Source organism: Cyprinus carpio, chromosome A16, assembly GCF_018340385.1.
Source record: "Cyprinus carpio isolate SPL01 chromosome A16, ASM1834038v1, whole genome shotgun sequence".
Lineage (NCBI taxonomy): Eukaryota > Metazoa > Chordata > Actinopteri > Cypriniformes > Cyprinidae > Cyprinus > Cyprinus carpio.
The window spans coordinates 9,094,233-9,106,303 of record NC_056587.1 but is presented as its reverse complement, the minus strand read 5'-3'; the positions used below and the strand labels follow the sequence as shown (position 1 = coordinate 9,106,303).

The 12,071-nt window shown below is 37.8% G+C and overlaps 1 protein-coding gene across 3 annotated transcripts in view; it reads left to right on the top strand.

Moving 5' to 3' along the window:
• LOC109104745 (cell adhesion molecule 4) overlaps positions 1-7,124 on the top strand; it is a 126,614-nt gene extending 119,490 nt beyond the window's left edge. For all 3 annotated transcript variants that reach the window (XM_042772451.1, XM_042772450.1, XM_042772452.1), the window contains 2 exons: positions 2,360-2,488; positions 5,510-7,124. In XM_042772451.1, coding sequence (XP_042628385.1) covers positions 2,360-2,488; positions 5,510-5,619 — 239 coding nt within the window. In that variant the 3' untranslated portion in view covers positions 5,620-7,124. The remainder of the gene's footprint in view (positions 1-2,359; positions 2,489-5,509) is intronic.
• The last annotated feature ends 4,947 nt before the right edge of the window (positions 7,125-12,071 follow it).

The following is a 12,071-nucleotide window of genomic DNA, read 5'->3' as shown; positions in this document are numbered from 1 at the left end:
GTGCCCTTGTCGTCTGAAGCACGAGCACTGCTCTCCAGAGGATCTACTCAGCTGCTGCGCCTTGTTTTTCGTTAGAATTTAAGAGGCTGTGAACAGATGAAGAAACACATGCTAAAAGAGAGAGCAAGAAAGAGATAAAAAAAAAAAAGACACAATGACCCCTTAAAAGAAGCCCGGCTCTACACAGCATCGCTTGTCATTCATGATGTTGTGGGATGTGAGGTCGGGTCAGACGGGAGCCCTTGATCCTCCCACCTGAGAGAACTACTAAAAGACTTCACTGTACTGCAAGACATCAGCATCACGCAACACTGCACAAACCTCAAAGTGCACAGTCATTGAATCTATGACCCTTTTTGTGCTGGCTCTATCTTTCTCACACATCTTGCTCTTTCTCTTTCTGACTGACATTGTTTGCTGTCTCCAGTATCCAGCAAGAATTGAAGAGATAAAGACTGTGTTTTCCAGAACAAACTAGAAGAGTAAGACAACTGCAAGTAGAAGTGAGAGATGATCTGGTCTCTTTAATGTTTCTTCCTCAGCGCCGGGTGGATAGTTCTCTGAAAAGTGTGCATGAGACAGGGAGAAGCGTTAATTTTTCATTGTCTCTGAAATGGACTCCTAATGAAAAGTTTCTCGACAGCCTGTTCAAAGGCGACCTCCCTCTCTCCAGCTCTCCCGCTGTTTCTGAAGCATTTGCGGTGAAGGTGAAGTGTGTAATTTTTTTGATGTTTAAATACTTTCTCTTATCCCATCTTAATATGCAGAGACAACTGTAAGTAAAGCCATTTGTAGGTTTATTTCCCTCGAAAAAAATGTAAACACTGGGGCTCTGTGGTGAAAACATTGTTTTGTTTGTTTGAAAATCTTGACCAGCCCCACACTGCAACATCAGCTCAACCAATGGCGTGTGTTTGGGGGCGGAGTAATCGGTTTGGCTTACCAAAAAAAGAACATTATTACACCCTTCACCTTTAAATTAATAGTCTTAAAAAAAAAAAAACATTGTTTACTCACTCTGGTAGTTCCATATGCTGTTCTGCGCAACAAAAAAGGTGAATTTTAAGAATCCTCACACAGCTCTTTTCTATACAATGAGGGTTCATAGAGAACAGGGACGATTCACCCAAAAACAAAAATTCTGTCATAATTTCCTCACTCTCATTCCAAACATGTATGACTTACTTTCTTCCGTGAAACACAAATAAGATATTTTGTGTATACAGTGGAAGTCAGTAGTTAACAAAATTGTTTGTTTAACAAAAATAAAAATAAAATACAGGTTTAGAACGATATGAGGGTGAGTAGATGATTTAATGACTAAAGATCATTTAACATCAAAAACAATTAATAAACTCTTGCAGTTTTTGTTTTTTAGTTAATGTTAGCTAATGCATTATCTAATAACAAACAAGACCTTATTGCAAGGGTGGGCAACTAGAAAGCCACAGTCCTGCAGAGTTTTGCGACTGTATATATCACTGTATATATCACTATTAAGGTTTATTCATTTCAGTTTTAGTTTTAATTTATTTCTAGTTAATAATTTTTGTATTAATTTTAGAGCAACCTATCTATTTTTCAATTAGTTCAGGTTTTTCATCATTATATTTTTTCAGCTTTAATTAAATTAACAAACATGTTTTTAATAGTTTTAGTTTTAGCTAATGATAATAACCCTGATTGTAAAGTTGTATCTTTTTCAGATTTTAGAGAATAACAGCCTTGGTCATGAGCTATTGCAGTTTTTTTTCCCACAGAAATAAAGTCATACAGGTTTGGAACTAAGTGAGGGTGAAAAAAAAATGATGACAGAATTTTTCATCACTATTCCTTTAAGATTTGGTCGCTTGTCTTTTTTTTTCAGGCACTCGTGAAAACTTTATTTATGTTGTTGATTTTTGCCCCGCAAGCAAACATACAGCACATTCCCTCCTCACTCTTTCTTGCCATTATTCTCATCTGGTATGTCACTTTCTCTCTTCTGCTCTCTCTCTGTCTGTATTTCTTTCATTCACTCGGTCTCCATGTCTCCTATTTTCCTTTTCTACCCACTGCTGTGTTGTGTAAACAGGTTGTTAAATATTTAAGGGTGCTGTCCAGCCTCATGTGTTGATGATTCAGTGTCTGCCTGGCTCTCACTGTTTCCCATCTGTCAGTTTAGGTAAAACTTTACTGTACACTTCACACACAGTCTCTGATGGCATCTTTCCTCTGCAGCCATTGTCTCTTTCAACTAATAAAATGCAAGCAATAAAATAACATGATGCTTTAATCACAGTTCTTTGTTTTCACAGGTCACTTCTTGTAAGTTAAAATGCCAAAGCTAAAACTGTGTATGTGTGTGTGTGTGTCTCAGACCCTGGAGCAGTGGTAGAAACCCACAGTGCTGTTCCGTATGCAGTGATTGGGGGCATCCTGGCTCTGCTGGTCTTCACTGTCATCTGTGTGCTCATCGTCACCATCTGGTGCTCCGTCCGACAGAAAGGTGACCTCCTCTCTCTACAAACCCTTAACCTGTGGTGACACACAGACATGCAGCACCTCAACTACTGAGGAGAGGCTGGTTCACACTGCACCAACATCAACCAGGTTCAGACACTCATCCAGTTTGATGGTGTTTGCTGGTGCAGTGAGAGCCAGCATTAGTAAGAACTAGAAAAAGAACACTGGTGGTTTAAGGTTGGGCTGAATAATATACTGGCTGATGGTAGAAATGTCACTCTCTTGAGATTGTTCTGTTCTGTTTATACTGCAGTGGATTCTTATCAGTGAGCAGAACTTGCTTTTTTCATGTGACAACCATGAAGAAACATTGAGTAATGTGAAAATACAGAGCATGATGTGAGGATGAACTTATCACAGGGTGTTTGTTTATAGGCAAGAAATGCAGTGTTTGCAGTTTCCAAGCCACCTCAACTCAAAGTGTGTTTCAACAGATGTCTACTATTTGACATTAATCCAAGCAGAATATTAGTTTTAGAGAATAAGTATAGAATAGTTATAAACACTACCATTCATACATTAATTTATTTTCTTTATAATAAATAAATAATACTTATAATTAATTTGATCAAAAGAGACAGTAAAGACATTTTTTTCTGTTATAAAAGATTTCTGTTTCTAATAAATGTCCTTCCTGAAGCAGCACAACTGTTTTCAGCTTTGATAATAATAATAAATGTTTCATAAAAACACCAAATCAGCATATTAGAATGATTTCTGACTGATCATGTGATGCTGAAGACTGGACTAATGGCTGCTGAAAATTCAACTTTGCCATCACAGGAAAAAATTACTGTGATCCTGTTGTAGATTTTGATCATGCCGCCCACCCCTAAGGTGATATAATGGATGAGCAAAAAAAATCAGTAGGAGGAGAGAATAGTTGAGAAAAGTTGGTGTAGGTGTTTCTTTTTTTCTTTTTTGGTGTTCCTGAGGGCACATAGAATGCTTAAGTGTAAATGTGTTCAGATGAGAAAAGGGAGAAAGAAAGAAAGTCCTCGTGTTTAATTGCCTTTTTTTGTCAACCGTATCGTGGTGCATCTATAAAGAAAACTTAATTACCTCATCCCTGAACTCTTTAAGAACTTCTAGCAATCTCGGTGTGTTACCGTTTCCAATAAAGATCACTGCACCTGCAAATTAGGGCGGAGGCAGAGGGCGGGGAGGAACCCGAGATCACCTGCCAATCAAAGTCAGATGCGGTTAGTTCACCCATCGGCTCAGAGACAGAGAGCATTAGGGTTGATCCTGTCTAACCTTGGGGTGGCTGGAAAGGCAGAATGGAAGTGATTAATCTTAGGGCAGAGGGAGAGGAACATTACAGCTCTGATGCATTGTGCTGGTTCTGCACGGTCTACGACATTACTATTTTTAATGGCCCAATCAGCCACTTGCAATGTAGGAAAGCAAAATTGCACATACATAAGATCGATTTTTTTAATTAAATGGTGTCATGCTGGTGCCACAAAGTCACTTCTGCCCGAGTAATTTCAGTTATTTGTCCCCCAGCCACAGAGGCAAAACCATTGTTTCATATAATGATGTGAATAAAAAGGTCGCAATGTACCAAATCGTTGAGTGTGCAGTAAAATGTCAGAGGTTATTATTCCTAATGAATTTTGTGAATAATTAAAAGTTGATCTGCATAAGTTCACTCCAATTACAGTAGATGACTTTTGCTGGCCCTGCAAAAGAAGCTGTAACTGGCAGAAACTTGATGATGAATGTTTAGATGTGTGCAATCTAATACAGCAGCATGAATCCCCAGGGGACAGTTTAGATTGAGGACACTCAGGTATAGGTGGAGGGGAACATGTGAAAGTTATATGGACTGTTATGCATACAAATGAGAATACACTGAGAATCCATTAAAATATATATGGAGGAGCACCAGGGCTAGGTGTCATGGGGAGCAGTGTTGTTGTTGTTAAGTAAAACTGAAACTATTTTAAATCATTTTCTTTATTGAAATAAAGCTGAAACGAAATAAATTATAAATATTAACATGAAGCCTTTAAAAACTGAAATGTTGCTTTGGCAACTAACTGAAGTTGAATTACTAAAATTACTAAAACCAAAAATGTAATATAAAGCTAAATAGAAATAACTAAAAACTAATAAAAATTACAAATGCACTTAAGTTAATTAACTGATGCTGGGAAGTTTTTCAGTCAGGTTTTTCGTCAAAATTCCAATTGCAAATGTGTTTTCTCTTGCATCGCATATGTATGATGGTTTCAAACAGCTCTTTAATTTGACACGACACAGGCACATAAATGTCAGGTAGAAGCAGCTTAACTAATTTTTTTATTGGGGTTGTTGCATATTTTAAAGGTGCTGTATGTAGGATTGACACAGAGTGGTTGAACTAGGACTTGCAGTCCAAATTCAAAATATAGATTTTTTTTTCACCCAGCCCCTCCTCCTCAGACTTGATGCACAGCAGGTGGCCAGATTGACAACACCAACAGGAACGAGCACTCTTGACGATGAATGAAATTATATACGCTGTGTTTTCCGCCAACTGGTAACCTGGGGTCCCGAAATACAATTGGGTAAACTGGCAGTGGGCGAGACATTCCTCTGCAAAACAGAGACTGACATTCCGGCCCGGAATGCACATTTTCAAAAGAGAATAACTGACTGTAGCATTGTTTTTCAGATAAACAAGTATGTTAACTTAGCATGTTTCTTAAATATCTGCAAACATATTATGGTATTTTTATGCTTTAGTAAAGTCAAAAACTTACATACAGCACCTTTAAATGTTAATAATTAAATATCAACTAGCCCCAGTCTCCTACTGGATGAAAATCAAAACAGAAAGAGACAATAATTAAGACAACCAAAAGTACAATCACTTCGGCGTCCTGTTTCAAAAGAAAATATATTTAATTGCACTCAGCAAGTGATTTAGTAAGTTTTTGTTGTTGCTGCTGCTCTTTTAATTCCTGCGGTGAAGTATGAACCTAATTCTGATAAAATTGTCTTTCTTTCTCTCTAGGTTCATATTTGACTCACGAGGCCAGTGGGTTGGATGAACACGGTGAAGTACAGGAGGCGTTCCTCAATGGCAATGATGCCAGCCAGGGCAAGAAGGAGTACCTACTGTAGCGCCGCCCTAGTGGAGCTCTTCAGAAACACTGGACCGCTGCAGAGTGCACACCGCAACACACACTGTTCCCAAACAGACCTACACACCACCACAACGACAACCAGAGGGAATCACAATCGTGCCATATGAAGTTGTAGTGGGAAGGAGAGGACGGAGACAATAATGGAGCGGGGTGGAGAGCGAAAGAGCAGAGAGGAGAGGATAATTATTATGACTGAAAGAGACCATCACACACACTCTTTCTGTTTTTACTTGCTTGTACAATAGACAACTAGCCATAATTGTAGGACCAGGAGAGAAAAGTGTCCATTCAAAACAGGCCGATCCATAACTGGGTGAAACAGCGTCTCTGTGGGAAGCCGCAAAGAGCTTATGAGCTATTGAATGTCCCAACGTGAGCAAATTTTAATTCCCTGCATTTGCCAAAGCATTTGGGCCTCAGAGACTGAGCTGGTAGACAATAAATCCACCATTGACAGAGCTGAGAGCTCAGAGCCGTCCTCATAAAGTATTCATCTGCGCTTTTCATCTGGCGACTCCATTATCTGCTCATGTTGGCCAAAACCTGTTGACTTTTGAAGAAAAGTTTCTCCCATTTTGATCCTCTCTCTGTGACTCTCTGTTTCCCGCTCTCCAATGCTCCTTCCTCTCCCTCCTCTATCTCTCCACTATTGTTTGTTAATAATTAAGGGATCAGACATGTTCTCTTTTATGAGAGGAATGAATTGGAGCAGACTGCTCACTCTGGCGCTGTAAAAAGGGGCTTAATTAAGAGACACTGGAAAACGTGAAACTATGAGTTGCTCGACTTGGGTGAGAAAAAAACAGGTAGGGAGTTTGTAGAGAACATGTCAGAAATTTCAATGGGTTTTTTTCTTTTTCTTTTTTGATTGCTCAACACAAAAACACTTACACAATGAAACATATCTCTAAAGTCATTATTTGTATGAAAGTCTACAAAGTAAGTTAAATGACTCTTTTAAGAAAAAAAAATAAAAAATTACTTTTGCCACATTACCAAGCGATGCTATCGTACTAACACAGAATATTAGCTTAGAGCTGCAAAACTGAACAAACTACTGTTACGTCATCTTTAAAAAAAAAAAATCAAAATTCAAAAAAATATATATATTTTGTTTGTCTTTAAAAGATATCAGAAGTCTTAATTGTTTTTATGAATTATTATTTGGACTATTATGATCGTTGTTATTATTATTATTATTATTCTTACTGTTATTATAATTGTAAATGTTATAAATTGTATACTTCCCATGCTTTAGTTTTACTAGTAGAAACAGCCGTGTACCCACTTTTCTCTTTCCTCTTTCATTCTCTTCGGTCCTTCTTGATCCTCTTTGTGTCTTTCCTTCTAGTTGTCCGTCTCTTCTTCGTCTTTCACTTCCTGTTTATTTTGTAGTCTTTGAGTCGCTGTTGATATAGCTAACTGTACATCTTTATAGGGGAAAGATACCAAGCACGACAAAATAATAAATACTGAAAGAATCTTGTGTAAAAGACTGATTTTCTGACTTCGAGAAGCTGACACAATCAAGTTTCACCAGTGGCAATAAAGGAGAGCAGCAAGGAAAAAGGAGAGGATATTTTAATTAGCAGAAGCAGCCAGCAGAAATGAAAGCTGTGTGACTGAGATGATGAATCATAAGACTCCTATGACAAAAGAGCACCGAAGAGAGAAAGCAGGTGCATTAAAATAGGACTCCTCCATTATTCCACTGCAATCAATATACGATTGTGTCAGAAGTCATTTGCTGAGCGCTCCGGGAGGGGTGGGTCTACATTTAAAAGCCGAGGGGAGGATGACTGATCGATGTGTTTGTACTCTATTGATGGAGAGCCTCTGCAGAAGCCTGTCATAAACAGTAACTGTCACATGGCAATCAAAGCACACACTGCGTTACTTGCTGTTCTGCTCGCTTTGAGCAGCTCCTTAGATAAAGAAGGACGTATGCTAGCAATTTTCTTTTAGTACAAGTATAAATGCTTCACAAAAAATGATCATTTGCTAATTTTGGGTCTTCTGCAAAGCGAGTAACGCTTCAATGAGCCGACAAACTCCAAACGTGGTGTTCAAATGAAAAATGACAGCCGTAGACTTCATCTGAACTTCATCAATCTCTTGTAATTTTGTTTATAGGAGCTCGGCTGGCATCTCAAAGGCAGATCCATGGGTAATAAACCATATGCTGGTCAAACAACACACTTCGGCTTTATCCAAAGACGATAAACGGTTACGTTCTGTGCGTGACGGATTTGAAGCTTCCATGCTCCTTTAATGACCCCATTTAAGGGGATGTGGACTAGAGCAGGTGCGATGAATTGACTGAAGGCGCTTTAGTGATGAAAGATTGCCTTATCGCCAGGAAGCTAAAGGCTCTCGAGCGGAGAAAACCATCAAATGAGCTCTCAGTTAGGGTGAGCTTTTACTTGTTTTTCCTTTTTGACAGTCCAGCTTCACTCAATAATTCACCTCGGCTTTGGAGGTTAGTGCAGACTTTAATGAGAGAGAAAAGCATTTGCAAGAAAATGAGTTGAAGACAATAATCAAGAAAGGAAAAAGTGCTAGACAAATCAAAGTCGGGGCTATACAGAGACAAAGTGAGTGAAAGTAACATTAGATGGAGGATTTCATGCTTGAAACTTGGATGGATAATGGGCGGATTGGGGGAGTGAGACGGCAAGGAGGGAGAGGAAGACACGGAGATCATAACACAAATATTCAGATACAAATGGAGTCATTTTTTACACCAGCACTGGCACAAGTGAGCAAAAAGAATAATCCAATTAGTGTGAAACGACTTTTATTCAGGCTGCACATAAGACGTACGCATTTAATCTAAACAGCTATGGAATCCTGTTTTCCCTGGGAGTTATTGAGTGGTTAATTATCTCGATGCATTCAAACAGTCTCTCCCACTTGATATGCTATTATAGTGTTTATAATTAAACATTCAGTTCAAACCAAAAGCTAGTACAGGGCTTTAACATTGATGGGACACATTTTAATGTTCTATATTTAATCATGTATAAGTATGCAAACATATTGATGTATTCATATAACAGTCTTCTGAGATTGTTGCTTACATAATTTCACAGTTAATCCTGGAGTATCACTGCAGCAGTGGAATATTTATTGGACCATTTTTGCCACATAACAGGAATTTACAAAGTGCTTTCTAATGATTCAGTACATCTTCAATCAGAAAGGTTATTTTTCAGCCCCCTGAAGAATTCATTATTTCCAAGCCAATAAAGGTCTTGTCTGGGAAGCCATGTTCAGGGTATGACAACTCAAGAATTACGATTGCTAGCCTCACAGGAATTTGAAGATATACACAAACTTATTTCCTTTGAATCCAAACGGTTCAGTGTCCCTGCTGAGTTCAAGTATATTCATAATTGGCCCCTAAAGTTGGAAAAAAAGTGAAAACTTTTTAGACGTGTGTGGTATTGGGGCCTTAATCTTAAAAACACTAAGGATACAAATAAATGTGTTTTGAAACCTTAAAACCAAAGTCTTGATTTGCAAAATTGTCAAATTTGCAAGTCCATGAGCAGAATGTGATTTGTTAGTATTTTAGTCAGGTTCAGTACAACATTTTGCTAATTTTTAGGCACTCGTTTAACTAAATAAAAATGTTTCATGTAACTTTGTTAATTAGAATAAACTGACCAAATACAATTGAAATTTCATTCAAATTGAAATGGGTGGTGTAAACTTTTGATAATATTACCCTAGACATGAAAACATTCCATCAGATTGGCTTTTATACGAATAACGAATATACAATACAAATAACAATACAGTTTAAAATCATCTGTGGGTAAGAATTCATTGAGGATAAAAAATGTGCCCCACTACAGTCATTAGATATATTTAATTGGGTATATTTTCAGAGAAACATGGCATGTAGGTCTATTATAATTTCAGGGGACTCAAAAAATGACAATTTTATTCATGCTTTAATTTTAGGTTTCAAATAGCACAAAAAAAAGTATGAACAGAATCGTTGTGCAGCAACACACTTCTTTAATTCAATCTGCATTTACATGGATGGACCCTAATGCAAATACACTGCAAAAAGCCTGGCATCTGTCATGAGCTAGTATTGGATTAGTTTTATGCAACTGCTGAATATAATTTCATATAACCCATACAAGGACTCTACAGAAAACTTTTGGTGTAAGTGACCTCTTCACATCCCATCACATCTCTGGAGAAACTTTGCCTTTCAGGGTCAGTCCAGGGTGACTGAAATCATCCACTGAATGGAAAGCACTCCCCTCAGATTTGACTCGAGAGGAGATAACACTCAAGGTCAGATTGGGTGCGGATAACAAGGTGCACTCAAAGCATACCTGCTGAGAGGTGCTGGTGAAGAGAAGAGGGGGCACTAGGCTATACATCTGGAAGAGAAAAGAGGCCGTCAGAGAGGTCTAGCTGAGTCTAGCAGCACTCGGGGCGAAAAGTAACAAAGTCGGGGTGATGTGCAGGGGCAGAACCAACAAAGGGATACCAAACACAGTGACGGCATAAACCATGAAGACTGGACTGAGTGTGGTGTCGGGGGCACAGATGCCCCAATGGCTGCCGTGGATCTCCGCGTATGTGAAGTTCTCATTGTCCTCCACCAAAAACTTCTATAGAAATCGTTTGTAAGGCAAGAATAGCCCGATTACAGAGCGATCCTGTGGGTAGGGACATTTGGGAGGGAGGGCAGGGGTGGTATAATTGGCTTCAGGCCATTCATCCATCCCCAGTCCAGCCGTATTGTCATCCTCAGCAGCTCCAGGTATCAGAAGAGTTGGAAACGATGAACTGGCCGAAGGCAATGATCACTGAAATGACCCAGCAGAGAAGCACCGAGCACAAAACCCGCCTACGAGTTACTAAACATATCTGAAAAAAACATAAGCTCCGTCCTGAATTTTTACTATTTAGCGTATTCAGAACAATTTAATACTCTGATTTTATAGTCAGCACGAATCAAGTCTTTAATGTTTTTTCACATATGCAAAAATCCAAATAGCTGAAAACTTGCTGAACTTGTCAAACATTAGGACTGCAAGCAAGGTCAGGATGTTCACACTCACCTGTTCCCCAGGCGGCACTGCAGGTGTGTATTAAGAGTTAGTAGAAGCAGGAGGCACATTGTGAACTGCCTGAGCAGGAGACCATAGCGATACAGGTGTACAGGCACTAAGAGCTCCTCAGGTTCAAGAGCACAGACACAGGAGTGCTCACAATACTGCCCACTGACCCAACCAAGCCGAGGCAGAGCTTCAGGCACGCAGCTGTGCTCCAGCTTCTAGTTCCTGGCCCAACTGCAGCACAACCAGCAGCCATCACAACCTCACACTCACTCCGATCACCAGCACCGCAATTACATACTGAATCAGGGAATAAAGCCACATGGAATATATGATCCCCTAGGAAAGAGAGGAGAGGGAGATTAAATATGATTTATAGAATTAAATAAAAATAATTAAATAAGAATTAATTAAAGACTGGCTTTGGATAAAAGTCTATGCAAAAATGAATAAATGTCATTTTAGCAATTGATTTCTACTGTTTGGTCCCTGCTTTCTACTCCCCTTGCTGTCCCTTCTTGTCAATACCCCAGGTAAAGTTAACACTAAAATGAAAAATTTAAAATATAAAATGAAAAATTGATATAACATTGACACATTATTTGTCATGTCATCTTATATTCCAGGCAATCTTCAGTTAGTTTTGATCAGAATCAGAATGATTTAGTTGGATTGATTAAAATTATACAAGCATTATTATTAGTGTTATTAGTTATTAACTAATATTAATTTAATATAAAGATAATATTGTAGAATCTGCATCACTACCCTCCAGTTTATGTTTATGGGTTCTGCATAACCCATATTTGTTTATGTGGTATTCAGTACATGCAGTTTTAAACAGGTACACAAATACATTATTTGTTTAGGCCTATAAAGTTGTTATAAATAATCAACCATATATTATGAATATTGTTCATTTTAATAATTATATTAATAATACCAGTGATTATAGTATTAAGTAATATAATACAATATGAATTTAAAAAAATAAAAAAATTAAATAATTATATTGCAAAATTTTCATTACCATTTTTATGTTTGTGGGTTGTGCATGACCCATATTTGTTTACTATGGTATTCAATACAAGTGGTTTTACACAGGTAAATACATTGTCTACATATATAATTATATTTAAGCATGTTTATTCATGTTGTCATTCAGCTCATGCTTTTATACAGTAGCCTACATTGTATTTTTATAGGGACAGTCCCCAAGTAAATATATATTATAATACATATTTTCATCACCAGACAATTCCCGATGGTTAATGAAAAAAATTAATACAAAATTAAAATTCGTTAATAATTATATATATATATATATATATATATATATATA